Source organism: Bufo bufo, chromosome 3, assembly GCF_905171765.1.
Source record: "Bufo bufo chromosome 3, aBufBuf1.1, whole genome shotgun sequence".
In the NCBI taxonomy this organism is placed as follows: domain Eukaryota; kingdom Metazoa; phylum Chordata; class Amphibia; order Anura; family Bufonidae; genus Bufo; species Bufo bufo.
In genome coordinates, this window is record NC_053391.1 from 664,235 (window position 1) to 688,547 (window position 24,313).

Consider the following 24,313-nt stretch of genomic DNA (forward strand, 5'->3'; position numbering starts at 1 on the left):
GCTGCAGATATCGACTATTTTTGTAATAGAATACTCGATCAGTTAATCCAGCGATTAATCGAGTACTCTAATAACAAAACACTAATTAAAAGAACACTTTTCTTTATAAAAACAAATCAGCCACCCCCCCCCCCCCCCCCCCCAGTGCCACCATCTCCCCTCCTAGCCATGCCCCCAGCGGCAGTACTTACCTTTCCTGTAGGGGCGCCGCTCCACAGCTCCTTCTTCTTTTTCTCCGCACGCTGCACTGCCGTCCTGACATCACACATAGGGCTGAAACGATTACTCATTGAATCGAGTAATTCAACACAAAAATCATCGATGCAATTTTTTTGCATTGAGGATTTGTTTGTGTCATGTGACCATGGAGCGGGATTGAAGCGCTTGCTATTACTTACCGCTCCGTGGTCACCTGCCGGCCCGTACTGCACTGCACTGGATCCTGATACATCGTCAGGTCATAGTGCATGTAAGCGCGCACTATGACACTATGCAGCGCGCCGAGAAGAGGAGGAGGGAGCTGTGGAGCCCCTACATGAAAGGTATGTATTTTATTTTACTGGCGCTGGGGACATACCACTGAAGGGGGACAGCCGGCAATGGATGGCATGGAGGGGGTGATAGTGCGAGCTTACGTGCACTACATCCTGACGATGTGTCAGCATACAGTGCAGCGCGGTACAGGCCAGCGGGTGACCACGGAGCGGTTAGTAAGAGCAAGCGCTTCACTCCCGCTCCCTGGTCGCATGACACAAACAAAAAATTTGCATCGAGGGTTTTTTTGTCAAATTACTCAATTCAATAGAGTAATCATTTCAGCCTTAGTGCCAGTATATATATATATAATGTTCCCCAGTAGTGCCAGTGTATATATAATGCTCCTCCATTCCCCCCAGTAGTGCCAGTGTATATATAATGCTCCTCCATTCCCCCCAGTAGTGCCAGTGTAAATATAATGCTCCTCCATTCCCCCCCAGTAGTGCCAGTGTATATATAATGCGCCTCCATTCCCCCCCCAGTAGTGCCAGTGTATATATAATGCTGCTCCATTCCCCCCCATTAGTGCCAGTGTATATATAATGCTCCTCCATTCCCCCCAGTAGTGCCAGTATATATATTGTCGGGTATATAAAGCAAATGCTTTATATAAAGATGAAAAAAATTTAGCGGATCAAAAGAAAAATTATGCAAACGATATTGATCCGGGAGATGGACATAATCATCTCACAACGAGTTCGATCAAGAACCTGATTATTTTGTGCAATCAGCAAAACAGGGTACAAGCGTCTATGCAAAAATATAAATGGTTTATTATACTATAGTTTACAATACAATCAAAAATTAATCAACATAAATTTCAATAATATACAATGATATGCAGTACCCAGAATTCACCACTACATGGTGCCAACAAAACAATACTCAACCAACACAAGAATATTATGCAATACAGCTTTAAATTTGTGAGAGATATACAATCAATGGATTATGCGGAAAACTCAATCAAGAAGATGACAGATACGAGCCCTTGCTCCGCCAAAAAAATGATGACCAATCTCAGATATGGGGTAGTATGGTAGTATTGCACAAAACTTATAAATTATTGGCTTGATGTCAAACTAGGGAATACTAAGATTCCCAACAGAAAGTTTCTCCAATATTATTCCCTTTATTCAGTTATATGCATCGTAACTGAAACAAGAGAGAATACTGATGTGGCAACTAACGTTACACGTCCGCAAATGAGCGGGTACCTGACTAAGTATCAAGCCAATTAATTTAGATCAATACTACATAAAACAAAAATATACATTACCCAAGGGTCAAGTGATGTGCAGAATCTTGGGGCAGCCAGCTCTCGAGAGTTTTTCCCGACAATCCAAATGATTCTCCAGAGATCTATAATCCCAATGTTTCTTTGTTTGTTTTTTTTCTTTCCCTTTTTTTTTTTTCTTTTTTTTCTGGTAACTGGTTTCTTAACCCAAAACTTATCAGATGAACACGCCCTCCGAGTTTGGAACGTCCAATCATTGTTGGAGGGGTGTGTGCATTGATAAGGAGCCTGACGTCATAATACTACCCAGAATGCACTTTTGCTACTGATGTAGTATTAACTGCTCATATCTAGGTGGCACTGTTGTGTAAGCAATAGGCATCATACCATTAAGGGTTAACTCATACATGCCTGATATTTTTACTACTACACCTCTGACGTCTAGAGGCCTTGTCTCAGGGCCGAGGGACAAACTTGGATACATGAATGTATACTTTGAGGAACATCTAGACAATTCTCACACTGTGAAATTCATGTTCAGATATGAAAAAACAATGAAGCCTTAGAATCTGCAGGTGCGGTGTATCTTCTAACTGTCTAAATGTATAATATATTGTTACTATAACACTAGCTTTGAACAGCACAGTAATCTTCTCATGGACTTACTTTGGCCTACATGAAAATCCATTCAAAACAGTGAATATAAATCAACATTGCTCTTAAAGGCAATGAATACCCATTATAACTAAAATAAGTAGATATAACTGTTTACACTTATGAAAAAGCACAACAAATCCCCCTTGATTACAATGTAATCCAATAGAGAAGTTGGACTACATTGGAATGTCACAAAGGGCTTTTCATTCTGATTCTTCAGAGACATTAGTTCTTGTTTAAACTGTTCGTGACCCTCATGAAGATTTATTGAATGAGTCAATAATTTTGAGTGTAAGTCGGTGGTAACGACAGTACCCTCTACAACGGAATATAAGTCCGATAAATGTTTTTTCTGATTCTCCATCTCTGCATGAACACTCATTAGGTTCCTTTTCAGTGAACCAATCTCAAGTTCCAATGTCTTAATGGAGATGGAATTAACAGCTGATACACCGGTGGCAATGACAGTGCCCACTACGGCAAAATGGGATAGAATCCTCTTATTCGTTAAGAGGAATCCCGTGGTATCCTGTAGCATGATCCCAGATGAAGGGCCTGGTACAGCAATCCGCTCGGCCTGGAACTCCTTCCCCAAGATCAGGATGATGTAGACAACGGCAACAACACTCAATGCCATCTTGCGCCTGAAATATATTGTATGACAAATATAAGTACATACATCTTCCACTTTTTATCACTCCTGCAAGAAAAGAGTTAATACGACCATACATCTTAGATTTGGCATCGTTTCTTTTCTTGGACAGAGCAAGTTCTTGATACAAAAGTGAGTCAAGAGATAATTAGTTACAGAGGAAAAATACATGAGGATAGGTTAGTACATTTGTATGTTCATACTATACCAATCCTGGGTTTCCATCTTTAGCTGGAACCTTAATATCTCTTTACTCCTCATCATCCGGCAATCCTTCCATTTGGCGAAGTTGTGACCTAGGTAATTGATTAATATGCACCCATTTCTCTATAAATTCATCCCCCTTAGGAATTTCGATCTTGTAGATCACAGGTGACAATTTGTCAATGACGACATAGGGTCCCTTCCAGGAAGGCAGAAACTTATTTTCCTTCACCTGATCCCGGGCGAAGTTATAGAGATAAACCTGATCGGAAATTTGGTACTCCTTTTGAGTAGTCTTCAGATCATAGTAGGTTTTGGCGCTTACGGCTGCTTTCTCCAGATTCTTCTGGGCAAATGCAAAAGCATGCTGAAGGTGCTTACGTAGATTCTCTATGTATTGATGGGCTGTCGAAGCATTTATCAAATTTTGGTCTGTTGTCCGGTATAGTAAATGGTGGGGTAACACCATCTTCCTTCCTGTGATCATTTCGAAGGGAGAAAGTTTGGTTGCTGCGCTTGGAGTGGCTCTGATGGCCATGAGAACCAGAGGCAACTTTACATCCCAGTCCTTACCGGATTCATTGACAAATTTCTTTAGAATGCTGACAATTGTTTGGTTGTAACGCTTCACTCCACCACTAGAGGCCGGCCGGTAAGCTATATGTAGCTTCCTTTTTACTCCCAGTATCTCCCACGTTTTTGTCATCACTTCACTAGTGAAATGACTTCCGCGATCGGACTCTATGCGTTGAGGAAGACCGAACCTGGAAAACACGTGGTTAATGAGTAGAGACGCACACACACTTGAACTGCAAGTCTTGCAAGGCAAACATTCTACCCATTTTGTGAATAGACAAGTCACGGTTAACATATATCTGTTGCCTTTTGATGAAGTTGTTACTGGTCCAATAAAGTCAATCTGGATGTCTGACCATGGCATGGACATCCCCCTTTTCATCAGCGGTGCCCGATGAGTGGGTGCTTGCGGCTGGAATTGAGGGCATATTAAACATCCTTGACAATATGTGCGAACGTCTTGCAACATATGAGGCCAATAAGCGTAATCCCGTAGTAATTCATACGTTAACTTCTCACCTCGATGACCAGCCGTTGGGGCGTCATGGGCGTGTTGTAACATCAAACCTCGGTATGCTGTGGGTACCACCCATTGTGAGATACCATTCTTCGAGGTTCTTACCAACAATCCATCTTGTAACGAGAATTGGGACTTACCCTTCATCAAAATTCGCAACTCTTCTTTGCCTGCACAGTCTTCCATAGTTACGGGACAATTCTGCGGATCTTCAATGTGTTTGTAAAACATACCAATGACTGGATCCCCCTTTTGACTCGCAATGAGATCCTCACTAGGGGAATCTTGGCTCCATTGTGCCACATTGGCTTCGGTTTCCTTTTGGGCCTGTCTTCTTGTCATTGCATCAACGTGGATAGTTCCCATGAGGTCATCAACGTCCAAGACTTCTCCATTAATGGCTGCTTGTTTAGCGAGGGAATCTGCCAAATCATTCCCCTCTTTATCTATACCTGGAGATTTTGAATGACCTCTTACCTTCTTCCAATAAATGGTGAGACCATGGGTGGTAACCATGTCGTTGATCTTACAAAACATTTTACCATGCTTGACAGGCTTATTGTTACTTCTTGCCATATTAGACCTTTTCCATCCAGGGAAGTACTCCACGAAGCTACTGCGAACATAATTAGAATCTGTGATTATAACAAACTCTTTAAGACCAGAATCAATAGCCATTTGTACAGCTTTATACACAGCGGTGAGCTCCGCGAACTGGCTACTTTTGGAACCAATTTTATATCCGACGGACATGTCTGGGAATGTGTTATTCCATACGATTCCGATACCTGCAACCAATTTGCGTTCAGTTTCTACATCGGTATGGAAAGAACAGCCATCAACATATACACATGGTAAGGATTTGCAGTATTCTTCTTCATAAGACTTGTATGGAGATGCAGATTGCTCTTCCAGGAAATCATTTTGTGGTGATTCACCTGTATGTCCTGAATTGGAACAATCATGAAGTTCGGCTAATCCTTGAGCAACTGGATTCTTATTATTTTGTTTGTACCTGATTTCCAATGGCCATCCCATTAAGGACATTGTCCAGGCGGTTATCCTGCTGTTTGACAAGTTTCCATCTCTTATACGATCACTCTGCAAATATTGCAGGGGTTGGTGTGCAGTTTCCACATTGATCTTTTCGCCCTGGATAAAACTCCTGAAATATTGCAAAGCCCACACAGTTGACAGCAATGCTTTTTCACAGTCATTGAATTTTACCTCAACCGGTGACAAGGACTTGCTGGCATAGGCGATGATCTTGTTTAGGTTGTCCTGTTTTTGGAAAAGGACTGCACTCACGCTTTTGTCGGTGAAGCCTGTTTCAATGTAAAAGGGTTTTCCACCTTCTGGATAGGCAAGGCATGGGGCCTGGATAAGTCTGGTTTTGAGCTCATTCACAGCTTGCTCATGACGCTCATTCCACTCCCATTTTACTCCTTTCTTCAGCAACTGCAAAAGAGGTTTTGTAATCTCGGCATAGTTATCTATAAACTTACGTGAATAGTTCATCATGCCCAGGAAGGATCTCAACTCCTTGGTATTTGTAGGTGACTTTGTGTTGATCACTGCTTCCACTTTCTTCTTCTGTGGGTTAATTCCATCGGCAGTGATTTCGTGACCTAAAAAATTGACTTTGGTACGACACCATTGAGCCTTCTGTAAAGAGAGTTTTACACCAGCGTTTCTTAGTTGGGTTAGTACATGCCTCAGTTCCGTAATATGCTCCTCAAAAGTTGTGCTTTGATTAGGATGTCATCCACATAGGATAAGGTACCTCGTTCAGTGGCATCAGGCATTGCCTTATGCATGAACACGGCAAACTCATGACCCGCATTTATGTACCCGGTAATCGGGTCCATGCATATTGTTGCTTTCCAAACGTAAAGGCCAGTTTGTATTGATCCCTCTCGTCCACTTTAATTGTCCAATAACCTTGCGCACAATCCAGAGCAGTGAAAATTTTGGATCCCTGTATTTGCGCCAAACTCTGGTCAATATACGGCACGGGCCATCCGGACATGTATACACGTTTGTTTAACTGCCTTAGGTCCGAACAGAGACGGAATTGACCATTGGGTTTGAGAATCCCAAGCACAGGATGGTTGAACGAGCTGTGCACTGGACGGATGATCCCCCGCTTCTCCAAGTTTTTGACGATTTCCGATAGCGACTCATATGCCGCCAGCGGAAGTCGGTACTGTTTAACATATACAGGGGCTCCATTGGGATCCGTTTGGATTCTTGCAACGTGTAGGTCAGTTTCCCCACAGTCGTAAGAATCCTTAGCAAACATGTCCTGGAATTCGGCGAAGAGCCCCTTTAGCTGTTGACGCTCCGACTCCTCGGAACATGCGTCAGCCACAGAGATTTGCTCTTCCACCCGTTCCTGAAATTCTGGAAAGATTTCAGGTTGACTTAACTCGTAAGCTTCTTCAAGCTCACTAGTTAAATCGTTTTGAGTATTGAGTAGCTTATCATTTCCTGTTTGGCATGACTCGTACTCCTTCTCATCGATCTCATGGTTGAAAACCAATGATGACTCTTCGATGTGGCAGGTACCTTCTTCAGAGCTGAAAGGATAAACAGAGTGGATATTAAATAACCCTTCAGGTGTTGAGGAAAAATGTTGCTCCACTACCTGTTCTTCTGTCAGGTATTCATCAGGAATAAGTCCAATGACATCATTTTGGAAACCAAAAGTGTAATACTCCGAATCCATAGCCAGACCAATTATAGTGTCTTTTTGTAGAGATATACTATGGGGAGCCATGTTATGAATTACCATATGCAATGGATCCTGATGAATGTTTACCATAGGAGTCGGCTTTACCTTCAGGCCGAGTTGCTGCATCCGGTTGGACAAACAGATCAAAGCGTCTGCATTCTTCAGTTTTTGTCCCTTCTTTGTTTGAATGGGAAGAAGAAATGGTTTACAGCCTTCAGGGATTTTAACCTCATCTGCAACCACGATACTCACGGCATAGGGCATCTGTTGTCCCCATCTCAAGGCTTGCTCTTCATTCTGGAATCCCTCTGGGTTCCCAGGTAATCTGGACCATAGAGTATTGTTGACCAGATCAATCTGCACGGCAAATCGGTGTAGAAGGTCATTACCTAAGTACATCTGGTACCATGGTTCATTCAACACAATGAATAAATGTTCTGTGGTTTTATCTCCTATGGAAATAGACAAAAGACATCTTGCAATCACATTATGACTCTGTGAATCTCCATCCAGATCATGAACCCATTGGTCCTGTGGAGAGGAAACTTTAATCATTTTAGGATTAGCAATCTGTTTCAAGAGACTCAGGCTTATGTAACTGGCTTCGGATTTCAGATCCAACTTGGCGTATTTCACCCGGGCCATATTGTTCACCTGTACGGGAATCAATAAGTTATCATTAACCTTCTCAATCCGTACCATGGATTGAGTATGCCTGGTCAGGTCCGCGACTTCGTAACTTCTCCCTTTAAGAGAAATAGTTAATGCATCCCCATCCAGGGTTACCTTTTCAATTCTGTCCTTCTGGATGGTTATGGTTTGTGCGGCACCGTTGACGGCTTCCTCGGGCTCACCATTTTTCAGGATCGTGACATCCGGCGTTTGATTGTTCCTAAAATGCACTTCAACAGAGTTAAACCTTTCCTCAATCACATGACAATTACTTTGGGATTGTGCATTGCAAGAGTACTCATAGGCAATGGGTGCCTTCACCTGAGTCCAGATGGCTTCATTGATGAAGTCTACTATGGAACTCAATCTTCTCAGGAGGTCGATTCCTATGATAAGCCGATCATAGGGAAGGTCCACAATCAGTGTGGGATGTCTAATTATCTTCTTGCCAATTTTGAATTTTAACCATGATGTACCTTTTACCTGCAAAGCGTCTCCGCCGACACTTATCAAAGAGCCATCAAACGATTTCAGTTTCGGCTTCTTTGCTGTTACCTCCAATACCTTTTGGAAATAACTATATGATAATATAGTGGCTTGTGATCCTGTGTCAAGTAAACCCCTGATTGGCCCAATAAGTTCATCTTGGAGATAGGAATCAAGAAAATATCGGCCTTTGATCTGAAACAAATCACATAAAAAATTAGGGTGATCACTCATTTGACATTTGTTAAGGATTTGACCTTTCTGCAGCGTCGCGACCTATGGTGAATTCCTGGAATTCCCTCTGCTCGCGGCGGCGGCAGCAGCCCCCACCTTTGGAGAACACTGGATCACATCACAGCTTACAGACGGCAGCTCACACGTTGACGCTGAGAGGATAGGATCACTCACTGGAGAAGACACATTAGTGCAGGAATCATCATGATTAGACTGTAATATAGACAACATGTTAGACGTCTCCTCCTTGGCCTCAATTTTAGGGTCAAGAACACTTCAAGGCAAAGTAGGATTAGAAATCACATTAGATTCTGTTACAACCATCTCAGTAGCCTTGCACCGGCCTGGGCTCTGACCCTGCCCTGCCTGCATTATGGGGCTGAGCTGGGTCCTGCAGTTACCCCTAAAAAAAACTCAGGCTGTTTTCCAGTTGACACCTGGGACATTTTACTAATGATCTCCTGTAATTTGGCTACTTGATCTGCCAAATGATCCAAACGATTGTTTGGTTTGCGCACAGTTTGGACTTCTGGTGTTCCCTTATTAGAAGTGGGTGACCGACCTCCAGGTGAGGTAGGGGATTCAGGCCTACTTTCCTTCTGTTGTCTGGGCCTGTTGTTCCAGCGCCTGTATCCCTGGGGACCTCTATTGTAATATTGGGGACGGTAGTTAGACCTCCCAGCACTGGAGTTATCCCCCTCTGGCCCCTTGGGGCTCTGAGGTCTTGCTTGCTTGGGTCCTACCTGTTGTCGCTGGGTTTGTTGGACAGGTCCTGTAGACTGAGGGTACTTACGTGGCTGCGTTTCAAATTTGAAGCCAGGGTTTACCTTAGCTTCTGCTACGCTTTGTTCTGGGGACTTTTTATATCTCCTCTCACCTGTAGCATGGCATTCACTGATGGTATACAGTGAGGTGGCAGCCGTCACCAACCTGTCCAAGGGGGCTTGGAGATCAAGATCTCTAGCCAAGCTAAGTTTAATTTGCATGGGCATTGCATCATAAAACAGCTGTTTGAACTCCTCAGACTCCCAGTTTGGGGATCTATACGCCAACCCATAGGCATTTTTAAGGATGGGGAGGAATTCCCGGGGACTCTGATTGGGTCTACATGTGAGTTTATAGATATCACGTTTTGCAGCAGTCACAGTACGGTAAGGGCCAAATTCTAATTTGACCTCATGCAAAACATCCTGCCAATCCAGAATTCCTCTCTCCCTAAATGAAACAAAGTAGTGGCGATATTTACCATCAAATGCCCATGGTAGGAATCCGATCCTGTCTGCATCAGAATACAATTTTAAAGAATCCATGGTGGACTGGTACAGTTCTAAGTGATTGGCAATTTCAGCAGAACCCTTTTTAGAGAATTTGGGCACAGTGACATTTAGAAACTTAATAATACTCGAGGAGTTCTGATCCTTTTCTGAACACTGAGTATTTTTCTTTCTAGAGACCACCTCAGCGTATGTTGGTCGTCTGAAACTCTCATCCCCCTGATGGGCAATCTTATGCCTGCGTGGTAGGGAATGGATCACACGCTTTCCCACATCACTGTCACAATCACTCACGCTCCGCTCACTTCCATCAGACCCACTTGGCACAGGTGACTTAACCCTAACATCCCTCTCTAGAGGAGGACGTGGAGGGGCACTTCTGTGGCCTTTTGCGTCGCTAGCGCCTAGTAAGGCGGTTACAGCTTGAAACGCCTGATTTAATTGGGTTAAGGCCTCCTGTTTAATCATGCCATCACCCTCGGGTGGCTTAGGGTCTCGGATGGATTGCGCTTTAAGAGCATGTGATGATGACCCTACATTTTGGGGTGTGAGAATTGGAGGGTCTGGAGATCCCTCATGATCAGACAGATCACTTTGAACATTGGCTACACTTTGGCTTAGTTCGTGTGTTTGCTGCAGACTGCTATAACGGATGTGTAGATCCTCTGCCTCACTTCTTAATTTGTGATAGGCAGCATGGCTGTGATCGAGCTCGCATTTTAAATCCTCGATCGATGCCTTTGCAGATTCTAATCTTTCTTCCATATGGGATACATATGCTTGCACTTTCGTTATATGCACATGTCTACTCTCTGAGAGAATGCTGACCTCTAATAATGCATACAACATTGGTGGCAACATCTTTAAGAGGGGTTGGTTTTTACTGGCAGTATTTTTAAGCACATCAAGATAAGTTAGATGTCTCCTGACTGTGCCAAGTGGCGTCCATACATCCACACGTTCTCTCTTGGCTTCTGCCTGCAACTCACTTATCCCTGCAGCCACATCATGATCCAATTTTAAATGTGAATTTACATATTCAACAACGTTCTGGATTAACTGCTCCGGGCTGGATGGACTATCTCCTGTTACAACGTCACTACCGGCTTCACTACCGGCTGCACTCATTTTCTTGCAATAAAATTATACACAGATTTATGAATAATCTGGTTAGCCAAGAAAGGTATGGAACGGTTTACTATTTGCACAAATAATCAAAGAATTAACTCGATCTCGCTACCGGGGCCGCCATTTTATGTCGGGTATATAAAGCAAATGCTTTATATAAAGATGAAAAAAATTTAGCGGATCAAAAGAAAAATTATGCAAACGATATTGATCCGGGAGATGGACATAATCATCTCACAACGAGTTTGATCAAGAACCTGATTATTTTGTGCAATCAGCAAAACAGGGTACAAGCGTCTATGCAAAAATATAAATGGTTTATTATACTATAGTTTACAATACAATCAAAAATTAATCAACATAAATTTCAATAATATACAATGATATGCAGTACCCAGAATTCACCACTATATGATGCCAACAAAACAATACTCAACCAACACAAGAATATTATGCAATACGGCTTTAAATTTGTGAGAGATATACAATCAATGGATTATGCGGAAAACTCAATCAAGAAGATGACAGATACGAGCCCTTGCTCCACCCAAAAAAATGATGACCAATCTCAGATATGGGGTAGTATGGTAGTATTGCACAAAACGTATAAATTATTGGCTTGATTTCAAACTAGGGAATACTAAGATTCCCAACAGAAAGTTTCTCCAATATTATTCCCTTTATTCAGTTATATGCATCGTACCTGAAACAAGAGAGAATACTGATGTGGCAACTAACGTTACACGTCCGCAAATGAGCGGGTACCTGACTAAGTATCAAGCCAATTAATTTAGATCAATACTACATAAAACAAAATATACATTACCCAAGGGTCAAGTGATGTGCAGAATCTTGGGGCAGCCAGCTCTCGAGAGTTTTTCCCGACAATCCAAATGATTCTCCAGAGATCTATAATCCCAATGTTTCTTTGTTTGTTTTTTTTCTTTCCCTTTTTTTTTTCTTTCTTTTTTCTGGTAACTGGTTTCTTAACCCAAAACTTATCAGATGAACACGCCCTCCGAGTTTGGAACGTCCAATCATTGTTGGAGGGGTGTGTGCATTGATAAGGAGCCTGACGTCATAATACTACCCAGAATGCACTTTTGCTACTGATGTAGTATTAACTGCTCATATCTAGGTGGCACTGTTGTGTAAGCAATAGGCATCATACCATTAAGGGTTAACTCATATATGCCTGATATTTTTTACTACTACACCTCTGACGTCTAGAGGCCTTGTCTCAGGGCCGAGGGACAAACTTGGATACATGAATGTATACTTTGAGGAACATCTAGACAATTCTCACACTGTGAAATTCATGTTCAGATATGAAAAAACAATGAAGCCTTAGAATCTGCAGGTGCGGTGTATCTTCTAACTTTCTAAATGTATAATATATTGTTACTATAACACTAGCTTTGAACAGTACAGTAATCTTCTCATGGACTTACTTTGGCCTACATGAAAATCCATTCAAAACAGTGAATATAAATCAACATTGCTCTTAAAGGCAATGAATACCCATTATAACTAAAATAAGTAGATATAACTGTTTACACTTATGAAAAAGCACAACAATATAATGCGTCTCCATTCCCCCCCAGTCGTGCCAGTGTATATATAATGCTGCTCCATTCCCCCCAGTCGTGCCAGTGTATATATAATGCTCCTCCATTCCCCCCAGTCGTGCCAGTGTATATATAATGCTGCTCCATTCCCCCCAGTCGTGCCAGTGTATATATAATGCTCCTCCATTCCCCCCAGTCGTGCCAGTGTATATATAATGCTGCTCTATCCCCCCCAGTAGTGCCAGTGTATATATAATGCTCCTCCATTCCCCCTAGTAGTGCCAGTGTATATATAATGCTGCTCCATTCCCCCCCAGTAGTGCCAGTGTATATATAATGCTGCTCCATTCCCCCTAGTCGTGCCAGTGTATATATAATGCTGCTCTATCCCCCCCAGTAGTGCCAGTGTATATATAATGCTCCTCCATTCCCCCCAGTAGTGCCAGTGTATATATAATGCTCCTCCATTCCCCCCAGTAGTGCCAGTGTATATATAATGCTCCTCCATTCCCCCCAGTAGTGCCAGTGTATATATAATGCTCCTCCATTCCCCCCAGTAGTGCCAGTGTATATATAATGCTCCTCCATTCCCCCCAGTAGTGCCAGTGTATATATAATGCTCCTCCATTCCCCCCAGTAGTGCCAGTGTATATATAATGCTCCTCCATTCCCCCCAGTAGTGCCAGTGTATATATAATGCTCCTCCATTCCCCCCCAGTAGTGCCAGTGTATATATAATGCTGCTCCATTCCCCCCCAGTAGTGCCAGTGTATATATAATGCTCCTCCATTCCCCCCCAGTAGTGCCAGTGTATATATAATGCTCCTCCATTCCCCCCAGTAGTGCCAGTGTATATATAATGCTCCTCCATTCCCCCCAGTAGTGCCAGTGTATATATGATGCTCCTCCATTCCCCCCAGTAGTGCCAGTGTATATATAATGCTCCTCCATTCCCCCCAGTAGTGCCAGTGTATATATAATGCTCCTCCATTCCCCCCCAGTAGTGCCAGTGTATATATAATGCTCCTCCATTCCTCCCCAGTAGTGCCAGTGTGTATATGATACTCCTCCATTCCCCCCAGTAGTGCCAGTGTATATATAATGCTCCTCCATTCCTCCCAGTAGTGCCAGTGTATATATAATGCTCCTCCATTCCCCCCAGTAGTGCCAGTGTATATATAATGCTCCTCCATTCCCCCCCAGTAGTGCCAGTGTATATATAATGCTCCTCCATTCCCCCCAGTAGTGCCAGTGTGTATATGATGCTCCTCCATTCCCCCCTCCCCCAGTGCATTGTGTATATATGTATGTTAGGTACTGCGCGACCTATACCCCCTATTACTTTCTAAATCAGAATGGCACCATGAAGGTACGCAGTGACTATAACAGAGACTTACAGTTTGATTGGGATGTCTTTATCCTAGATGTTCCTCTGTAGGTGCTGTTCTTCTGCGTCTTTCTAGTTTTCTTCTTTTTTATTTTCTTTTTGGTGCCGTTCGGGATGAGGAAAGGTGTAGGGGGCTGAGCCCTAATGGAAATGACTGTTTTTTATAAAAATATATATATGGAGCTTGCCCCGGCCGGTGGCACAGCTCGTGGTTAAAAGGAGCCGCTTGTTCGCGCTCGCTTGTGTATATATAATGGCTGCCATGGTAACTGATCAAAGCCCCACAATTACACTGCTAGGGCTCCGATTGGAACTGCCACCAATGAAGAGGGGGACCTTGTGGCCACTGCCACCAATGACTTTATCACATACTGACACCTGAGGGGTTATCTGCCTCAGATCGCAGCGACTTCTCATAGAGGTCGAGTGTCGGCTCGAGTGTCGGCTATCTTCACTAGTGGCGCAGTGGCCACTGCCCCTCCCCTACCCCTCATTGGTGGCAGCAGCCGCGTCCCAGTGGGGGTAGGGACTCCTTCTCCACTGTGCTGCTGAGGAGAACATGGCGCCCGCTGAGGGCGGTGCATACAATGTTCTCTAACGGATACTGGGCTGTACAGTAGCGTCGCCTAGTATCGGGAAATTGGAAAACCTGGAATCGTATCAATCCGGGTACAAAAGTATCGATTGGGTGTCGACAATTGGATACGCGGTACAACCCTAGTGTGTAATGCAGTCGACACTATTATCTGTGGCTTGTGTTGTTGTGTCCTGATGACATCACCAATGACATCACCGCTCCTGCTCCGGGTCTCACGTCATCACGCGAGACCCAGCGCAGGAGATTACAGTGATGTCATGGCGGCTTCTTGCGCTGTTCTGAGGCCCAGCGGCCTGAGGCTTGTGAGGATGGACGGCCATGAGTTCGCTCCCTTTATGGGTGGCGCCCTGGGCGGACGACTACCCTCCCCTATCCATCGTAGTGGCCCTAATTCAGAGCACATTACAGTAGAAGGTATAAGAGAAGACTACAACTCCCAGAATGTTCAAGCTGTTATTATGTAATATCAGAGTACATTATAAGAGGAGAGGACTACAACTCCCAGCATATCCAGGGTGTTGTAATGTACCCTGATATTACATAATAATGGCCTGTACATGCTGAGAGTTGTAGTCCTCTCCTTATACCTCCTCTTGTAATATACTCTGGTATTACACAACAGGAGGTATAAGAGGAGAGGACTACAGCTCCCAACATTTCTCTAGCACTTATATTAAATCCTTCACTTCTTCCCATGTATGGCTGGCCTTCTTCTTCATTACTTTACTGCCTCCGCCTCCTGTCCTGGTCACATGATGGTGAGGTCATTGCAGGTCCTTCATCCCCTCTTCTCTGCTGAGCTCCGCCTCCTGTCCTGGTCACATGATGTGAGGTCATTGCAGGTCCTTCACCCCCTCTTCTCTGCTGAGCTCCGCCTCCTGTCCTGGTCACATGATGGTGAGGTAATTGCAGGTCCTTCATCTTCTCTGCTCTGCTGAGCAGGGCCTCCTGCAGGTGACATCATGGCAGGTCCTACAGCTCCAGTAGAGGGCGCTGCTGGTGTCCGGAGCTGTCAGCACTGTGGTAATGCTTCCTCTTATATGTGAGGGGGGGGCTGTTACACTGCATTGTAAAGCTGCTCCCTCACTACCACGGATGTTCAGCTGAACAGCAGCACTGAAACAGGGGTCCCCTTAGACAATGGGGGCCCTGGGCAATTGCCCAGTCGTCGTCGTCGTCCCCCCAACGCCAGATGTGGATGTGTCCATATATGGAGTCAGTTACTGAACGTGAAATGGGTATTCCCAAACATGGTCACTATGCTTGGGGACACCCTGTGTATACAAGTCTAATTTAGACGTTATTTTTTACATGTTTCTGTGGGGATTCGAACTCACAACCATCTACATTAAAGACAAGAACCTTAAAGGGGTTCTCCGGGAATTAAGAAAATGAAAATACTTAAATATGACTTTATTATAAATATATTCCCAAATACCTTTCGTGGCGGAACCCGCCTCGCCACTGGGCATTGGAGAGGCCTGGCTGCCCGCCTCCTACCTGCTGACTATGACCCCTGGGGATTTGGTACGTTTGAATGCAATATTTGGGCATGTGGTATTTTATATTGCTGCTACTGGCCCTTTAATGGCCATCCGTGGATGTCTGACTTTTAGGAACAATGCCCCTTTAAGTCTTAAATACTATGTATGTTATTATGTGTTCGGTTAAATTGTATATGTGTATGCCAGGGTTCAAGTTAGTCCATTACGTTTGGTAATTGTATTTTGTGGATTGCGTCTCAGACAATGCTTATTGTGTTGGTTAATTACATCTCAGACAATGCTCATTGTGTTTTGTTTATAGCGTTACAGATAGAGGGAAGGGGATTTTTGTGTACAATTGCTGGGAAGGTTTAAAGGGCTTCTGTCACCCCACTAAAGTGATTTTTTTTTTGGGGGCTAGTTAAATTAGTTATATAGCGATATATGAAAATATAATTGTGTTCCTTACTTTGATCCAGCAGTTTATTCAAAAAACGAAGTTTTATCATATGCAAATTCGGTCTCTACCAGCAAGTCGGGCGTCTACTTGCTGGTAGCTGCTGCAGAAATCCGCCCCCTCCTCTTGTTGATTGACAGGGCCAGCCGGGATCTCCTCCTCCGGCCAGCCCTGTCGGCGTTTTAAAAATCGTGCGCCTGTGTTGAATCGGCGCAGGCGCTCTGAGATGAGGAAGCTCGTCTCCTCAGAACTCCCTCAGTGCGCCTGTGCCGATGACATCACCGAAATAGAAGACGTTATCAGCGCAGGCGCACTGAGGGAGTTCTGAGGAGACGAGCCTCCTCATCTCAGAGCGCCTGCGCCGATTCAACACAGGCGCGTGATTTTTGAAACGCCGACAGGGCTGGCCGGAGGAGGAGATCCCGGCTGGCCCTGTCAATCAACAAAAGGAGGGGGCGGATTTCTGCAGCAGCTACCAGCAAGTAGACGCCCTACTTGCTGGTAGAGACCGAATTTGCATATGATAAAACTTCGTTTTTTGAATAAACTGCTGGATCAAAGTAAGGAACACAATTATATTTTCATATATCGCTATATAACTAATTTAACTATCCCCAAAAAAAAAAATCACTTTAGTGGGGTGACAGAAGCCCTTTAAATACTGTACTTACATATGATTGGCTGTTTTTGCAGAGCCCTGTGGGTGGTACCTTGTTGGAAGATGTGTATAAATCAATGCTTGTGTTAAAATAAAGGGAGTTCCTTTTTTAACCCTCAAGGTGAAGTGTCGTTTCATTCTTGGGGGAGGATTTATGGCATGCTGTCCCAGTTTGACTGCTAGGAGTGAAAACCTATTCGTATGGTTCCTATTCAACTGCCTACAGCATTCATATGCTTGAAGAGGATTTATATGCTGGTTCGGTGATTGTGGTGTCTGCCAGAGTGCTTGGAAGCCTCAGGAAAACGCTAGGCGCATCCGTAAACAGAGGTACTCAGTCGGGGTGCCAGGTGATCCGTTACATTGGTGGCAAGCAGTGGGATGGCGTCCTGGTGTGAGAGGAACAACACCCTGGAGACACAGTAATTATTATGGAGCGGCATAGAACCAGCAAGTCCCTGGACAACGCTCGAGGTAGAAAAGGAATGGAACCGGAGGTTACAGAACCTCTTGGCACCACTGGTCAAGCCAATAGGAGAGGCAACCAGGTTGGACTGCAGAGAGAGCGCCCGACAAGAGATGTGGGAAGAAACCCTAGAAGGTGTCCAGCATTGGCGAGGTGAGCGTCTTCCCAGCAAGGAGCAGCGGTTACAAGCCAGAGCGGCCCTACGGATACCTATGCTGGGAGAACAGGCCCAGGAGGAATTGGTGATGCAACTTAATTCACTGGCATGGAGGGAACTGGGTCTCGATGATGCATACCAAGCGCTACGTTGGTACGCGGTTCAGCGGATTCCCGGAATGGCCAAATTTGACAAACCCGAGGGCAAGGATTATAATGGCCCTGGCTTATTATGGGGGGCCTTTGCAGAACCGGAATTTGGGAGTGCGGCAGAGTCACGGCTTTGGGACATACTTGACTACAGAGAGGCCGTGCTGGATCTCCCTATGGCCGAAGACCTAAGGCCAGACCTGATTGAACTGGCTGTCCAGGAATGGGAACTGGAGCAGGATTACCAGCACCTGGTCAGCTCCAGTCAGTCACCCTATACCCTGCAAGTACCACCAGAGCAGTGGGAGATCAAACAGAATTATGCAGACTTATATGATCAAGTGACACCGCCTGTCTCTAACCTGATGGGGCTTATGGACTGTACACCATTGGGAGCGTTGAGTTTCGTTCCCCCTCCCCAACAACTAAGCCCGTCATCAGGAGACCTGCATTCGGTACCTCCTACTCCCCAACCAGGCCCAGAAATGAGGGACCTTATCGACTGGTCCTGGGAAGACCCACAGATGGCAGGTGGGGATGGGACCGAGATCTCTCTACCGGCCCTACAGAGATACTGGGTAGTGGGCCCAGATCTCCAACTCCAGCAGAAGTACCAGGAGGAGGAGGTAAGCAACCCCTCCCCTCCACAGCCAACTCCAAACCTAGTACTGGGGTCAGTAGAGGAGTCGTTAGCCCCCTCTGGCCCCCTCCCAGCAGAAGAGCTGGCATCTGGGCAGAGCGCCGCTGGCCTCTGCCCTACTTGTCCCCTTACTACCCAGCAGGACTGTACTCCAGTCCCTCCAGCAGAATTGCTGGCATTAGTGCAGAACACTGCTGGCCGCTGTTCCCCAAGTAGCCCCAGCGGTTTGCCTAGCACACCAAGGGGAGACAGTAAGCCCCACAACAGTGCAGATGGGACCGTAGTCTCTGTACCTGCCCCACTGGAGATATGGACAGTCTGTCCTGGTCCACAACAACAGGACAATGTATTGGAAGGAGAGGCAGTCTGTTTTCCCCTACAACAAGGGAGGGTGTCGCAGAGAGAGGAGCCTGTTACCCCTTCCCCCCAGCAACAGCTTTGTTCAACCAGGGGAGAGGGCACCCTGGTTACCTTCTCCCCCAAGTCATGGATCTACAACTGGGCACAAGTGGCAGGGGGCCATAGGGACAACTACACCCTTGGAGAAAGGCCGGCTGACTATCAGAGCCCCAGACCGCCTGGAGGTCTGAAGTCTGGATAGTCTCAATGGGAAAGGGGAGAAATGTGGCGGAACCCGCCTCGCACTGGGCATTGGAGAGGCCTGGCTGCCCGCCTCCTACCTGCTGACTATGGCCCCTGGTGATTTGGTACGTTTGAATGCAATATTTGGGCATGTGGTATTTTATATTGCTGCTACTGGCCCTTTAATGGCCATCCGTGGACATGTCCGACTTTTAGGAACAATGCCCCTTTAAGACTGTGTAGCAGATTGCATTCAGGCTGTCTTAAATACTATGTATGTTATTATGTGTTCGGTTAAATTGTATATGTGCATGCCAGGGTTCAAGTTAGTCCATTACGTTTGGTAATTGTATTTTGTGGATTGCGTCTGAGACAATGCTTATTGTGTTGGTTAATTACATCTCAGACAATGCTCATTGTGTTTTGTTTATTGCGTTACAGACAGAGGGAAGGGGATTTTGTGTACAATTGCTGGGAAGGTTTAAATACTGTAGATACATATGATTGGCTGTTTTTGCAGAGCCCTGTGGGTGGTAACCTTGTTGGAAGATGTGTATAAATCAATGCTTGTGTTAAAATAAAGGGAGTTCCTGTTTTAACCCTCAAGGTGAAGTGTCGTCTCACGTCTCATTCTTGGGGGAGGATTTATTGCATGCTGTCCCAGTTTGACTGCTAGGAGTGAAAACCTATTCGTATGGTTCCTATTCAACTGCCTACAGCATTCATATGCTTGGGAGAGGATTTATATGCTGGTTCGGTGATTGTGGTGTCTGCCAGAGTGCTTGGAAGCCTCAGGAAAACGCTAGGCGCATCCGTAAACGGAGGTACTCAGTCGGGGTGCCAGGTGATCCGTTACACCTTTCATTAGTTATAATGGCTCATTTTCTCTGGGAAGCAATCATTAGGATAAATAAAATGGCCGCTGTCCTATTAGTCCACACAAAACCTGTCCTAATCACACAGCAGGACGGGTTACTTCAGAACACCTGAACCAATGAGCTGCCTCATCCTCCTCTCTGCTTGTCAGGCATAATGATCCTGAATACATTAGTCTGTATAGAAATCACTATCACAGTTCAGTGCTGCCATCTAGTGGCATGAACTGGGATATCCTAACAATGAGCCTGGAAGCCGAGTACAGGCTGTGGCTTATTTATAGAACAGGGTGCTTTCCCCAATCTCGGCTGGGGGATAACGCGCCTGAAGAGGAATCCCACACTTCTGTCAGATGCCATGAGTGAGGGGAACTCATTGCTGTGAGGGGAGGGGGCATGTGGCCTTTTCTGGGGCCATGAGGGTGAAGAACTGTGTGAGGAGCTTTATGGGGTGCAAATCTGTGAGGGGGGGCGGAATCAACAGAATGTAACTGTGTTAGTACATTATTATAAGATTTGGGGCCCCACTTTTGATTTTGCCCAGGGCCACATTTTGTCTAGAACCAGCCCTGCCTATTACACGTGTCTATGGAAAGCATGGGCACATGTACCCGTCTGTCACCCTGCCTAATGGTATCGCCACCAAACAAGGATCCCATATGCTAAGAGGTGGTCGTGATGGGAGATGGGTCTTATACATTGTCTCTGGGACAGTAATGTCCATCTGTGGGGGATTCTGCTCCATCTCCTCATGTTATGTTACATGACAGGCAGGTTGTTGGATCTCCTCATGTTGTGACTTCTCTTCATCTCTGTCCTCTCCTGCTCAGTGTGAAGATGAGAAGGTTGGATGTCTCTACGCTGCTCTTAAGGCCTCCGGAGAGCGCACAGCTTTTCCTCAGACGGTATCCCTGTCCTTGTATTCGTCCAGCTCATTCATCGGCTTCTTCTTAAACAAGGAGGCGGCTGATGTCATCAGGAGCTTCATGGAGAGTTTCTGCCAGGAGGTCTCTAGTCTGACAGGTGAGGACAATGGAGAAACCAGCTGAGCCTCTTCCAACATGGAAGCCAGAATGTCACCACACATCTAACTCCTAATCCCCCACCTGCGAGCCCCTTCACATAATGATTCATATTATGTCACTGGAAGTGTCTCCCACCAGACCGGACACAGTGCCCTTAATAGTCACAGTGACAGTCACTTCCATGCTTGTATCTTCATCCGTCTGCCCATTAATGACCAGCTGCCCTGAAAGGAATCAATCTCTGCTCAATGTAACCCCAAAGCCATAATGGAGTCCCCTTACCCCAGTTATCATAATTCACCCATGACCCAGTATTCGTAACCAGGCCCAACCATTATTGTCATGACCCAGGCATCATAACCAGGCCCAATCACCATGACTCAACCACTGTGATCGTATCACCATTATCCAATCTCAGTTACCATGACACAGTATTCGTAACCAGGCCCAGTCGTCATTACCGTGACCCAACCACCATTACCCAGTATTCATAACCATAACCCAATCGCCATGACTCAATTATCATAACTAGAGACAATTCGGACAATTTGCTGAACTTCGTCAAGAAATTCGATTTGTTCAGAATTAATTTGCCACGAGTTGCGATGAATCTGGTATAAATTTGGAATAACCAGGCCCCTCGGCCTAATCATTAGTGTTGATTGATTTGAGAACTTAATTAATAGTGTTGGGCGCGAATATTCTAATTGCGAATTTTTATCACGAATATCGCCACTTTAAGAATTCGCAAAGATGTAGAATATAGTGCTATATATTCGTATTCTCGAATATTCTAGATTTTGTTTTCATCAGTGACCTCCCTTCTTGCTTGTGGGCCAATAGTGTTGATCATGAATATTCAAATTTCGAATTTTTATCGCGAATATAGGTACTTCGAAAATTCGCGAATATTTTGAATATAGTGATTTTTTTTTTTTTTTTTTTTTTTACAGTACACATGATCCCTCACTGCTTCTAGCTTGTGGGCCAATAAGAAGGCTGCAATATACTCGACTTTAGGAGTAGTAGTGTTTGCGAATTTTACTCTATATTCGTTTTTTTTTTAATATTCGCTATATTGCTATATATTCTTGTTTTAGAATATTATGAATATTCGAAAAAACTAAGTTATAGCAATATAGAGAATATTCGAAAAAAATTGAATATAGAGCAATTTAGCTAATACAGTGGCGGAAATAATTATTTGACCCCTCACTGATTTTGTAAGTTTGTCCAATGACAAAGAAATGAAAAGTCTCAGAACAGTATCATTTCAATGGTAGGTTTATTGTAACAGTGGCAGATAGCACATCAAAAGGAAAATCGAAAAAATAACTTTAAATAAAAGATAGCAACTGATTTGCATTTCATTGAGTGAAATAAGTATTTGAACCCTCTAACAAAAAAAGACTTAATACTTGGTGGAAAAACCCTTGTTTGCAAGCACAGAGGTCAAACGTTTCTTGTAATTGATGACCAAGTTTGCGCACATTTTAGGAGGAATGTTGGTCCACTCCTCTTTGCAGATCATCTCTAAATCCCTAAGGTTTCGAGGCTGTCTCTGTGCAACTCTGAGCTTGAGCTCCCTCCATAGGTTTTCGATTGGATTAAGGTCTGGAGACTGACTAGGCCACTCCATGACCTTAATGTGCTTCTTCTTGAGCCACTCCTTTGTTGCCTTTGCTGTATGTTTTGGGTCATTGTCGTGCTGGAACACCCATCCACGACCCATTTTCAGTTTCCTGGCAGAGGGAAGGAGGTTGTCGCTCAGGATTTCACGATACATGGCTCCGTCCATTTTCCCGTTTATGCGAATAAGTTGTCCTGTGCCCTTAGCAGAAAAACACCCCCAAAGCAAAATGTTTCCACCCCCATGCTTGACGGTGGGGACGGTGTTTTGGGGGTCATAGGCAGCATTTTTCTTCCTCCAAACACAGCGAGTTGAGTTAATGCCAAAGAGCTCTATTTTGGTCTCATCAGACCACAGCACCTTCTCCCAGTCACTCTCTGAATCATTCAGGTGTTCATTGGCAAACTTCAGACGGGCCTGCACATGTGCCTTCCTGAGCAGGGGGACCTTGCGAGCCCTGCAGGATTTTAATCCATTGCGGTGTAATGTGTTTCCAATGGTTTTCTTGGTGACTGTGGTCCCTGCTAATTTGAGGTCATTAACTAACTCCTCCCGTGTAGTTCTAGGATGCTTTTTCACCTTTCTCAGAACCATTGACACCCCACGAGGTGAGATCTTGCGTGGAGCCCCAGAGCGAGGTCGATTGATGGTCATTTTGTGCTCCTTCCATTTTCGAACAATCGCACCAACAGTTGTCACCTTCTCTCCCAGCTTCTTGCTAATGGTTTTGTAGCCCATTCCAGCCTTGTGCAGGTCTACAATTTTGTCTCTGACATCCTTGGACAGCTCTTTGGTCTTTCCCATGTTGGAGAGTTTGGAGTCTGCTTGATTGATTGATTCTGTGGACAGGTGTCTTTTATACAGGTGACTAGTTAAGACAGGTGTCCTTAATGAGGGTGACTAATTGAGTAGAAGTGTCTAACCACTCTGTGGGAGCCAGAACTCTTAATGGTTGGTAGGGGTTCAAATACTTATTTCACTCAATGAAATGCAAATCAGTTGCTATCTTTTATTTAAAGTTATTTTTTCGATTTTCCTTTTGATGTGCTATCTGCCACTGTTACAATAAACCTACCATTGAAATGATACTGTTCTGAGACTTTTCATTTCTTTGTCATTGGACAAACTTACAAAATCAGTGAGGGGTCAAATAATTATTTCCGCCACTGTATAGTGCTATAATCTTCTTTGTCTAATAGTTGTAAGTTGAAAAATTCTCAATAAAAAATTTTAATCCGAAAATTCGCATATTACACAATCATTACCTTTCCGACTTTTCGAGTAAAAAAAAAAACTCTGAATTTGACGAATATTCTAAAAAATATTCGCGAAATATCGCGAATTCGAATATGACCCCTGCCGCTCATCACTATGGGCCAATGAGAAGGCTGCAATGTCTTTGCCAGAGCTTAGCAACATCCCTAGCAACCAATAGGAAAGCTGCCTCCCCCTTCCTATATAAGAACCTCCCCAGCAGCCATTTTCTGTAGTTTTATGGAGTTCTCAGAGAGCAGTGACATTGCTGAGCTCTGTGCTTTCATCTGGATCCAATTCCTTATCTGTAGCTGTATGTATGGACAGCAGAGAAACAGTAATCCCTATCACACTACCTATCAGCTCCACTATATCAGGATATAACCTACACTGACTATCTCCCTCTAACTATCTGTATTATATATATATCAGCTAACTAACTAACTAACCCTCTGTAATATATATATATATATAT

General features: G+C 44.5%; 1 protein-coding gene across 3 annotated transcripts in view; it reads left to right on the forward strand.

Moving 5' to 3' along the window:
- The window catches only part of UBASH3A (ubiquitin associated and SH3 domain containing A), a 698,439-nt gene that overhangs the window by 608,236 nt on the left and 65,890 nt on the right, over positions 1–24,313 (forward strand). For all 3 annotated transcript variants that reach the window (XM_040422705.1, XM_040422706.1, XM_040422707.1), the window contains one exon: positions 20,760–20,952. In XM_040422705.1, the coding sequence (XP_040278639.1) occupies positions 20,760–20,952 (193 nt within the window). The remainder of the gene's footprint in view (positions 1–20,759; positions 20,953–24,313) is intronic.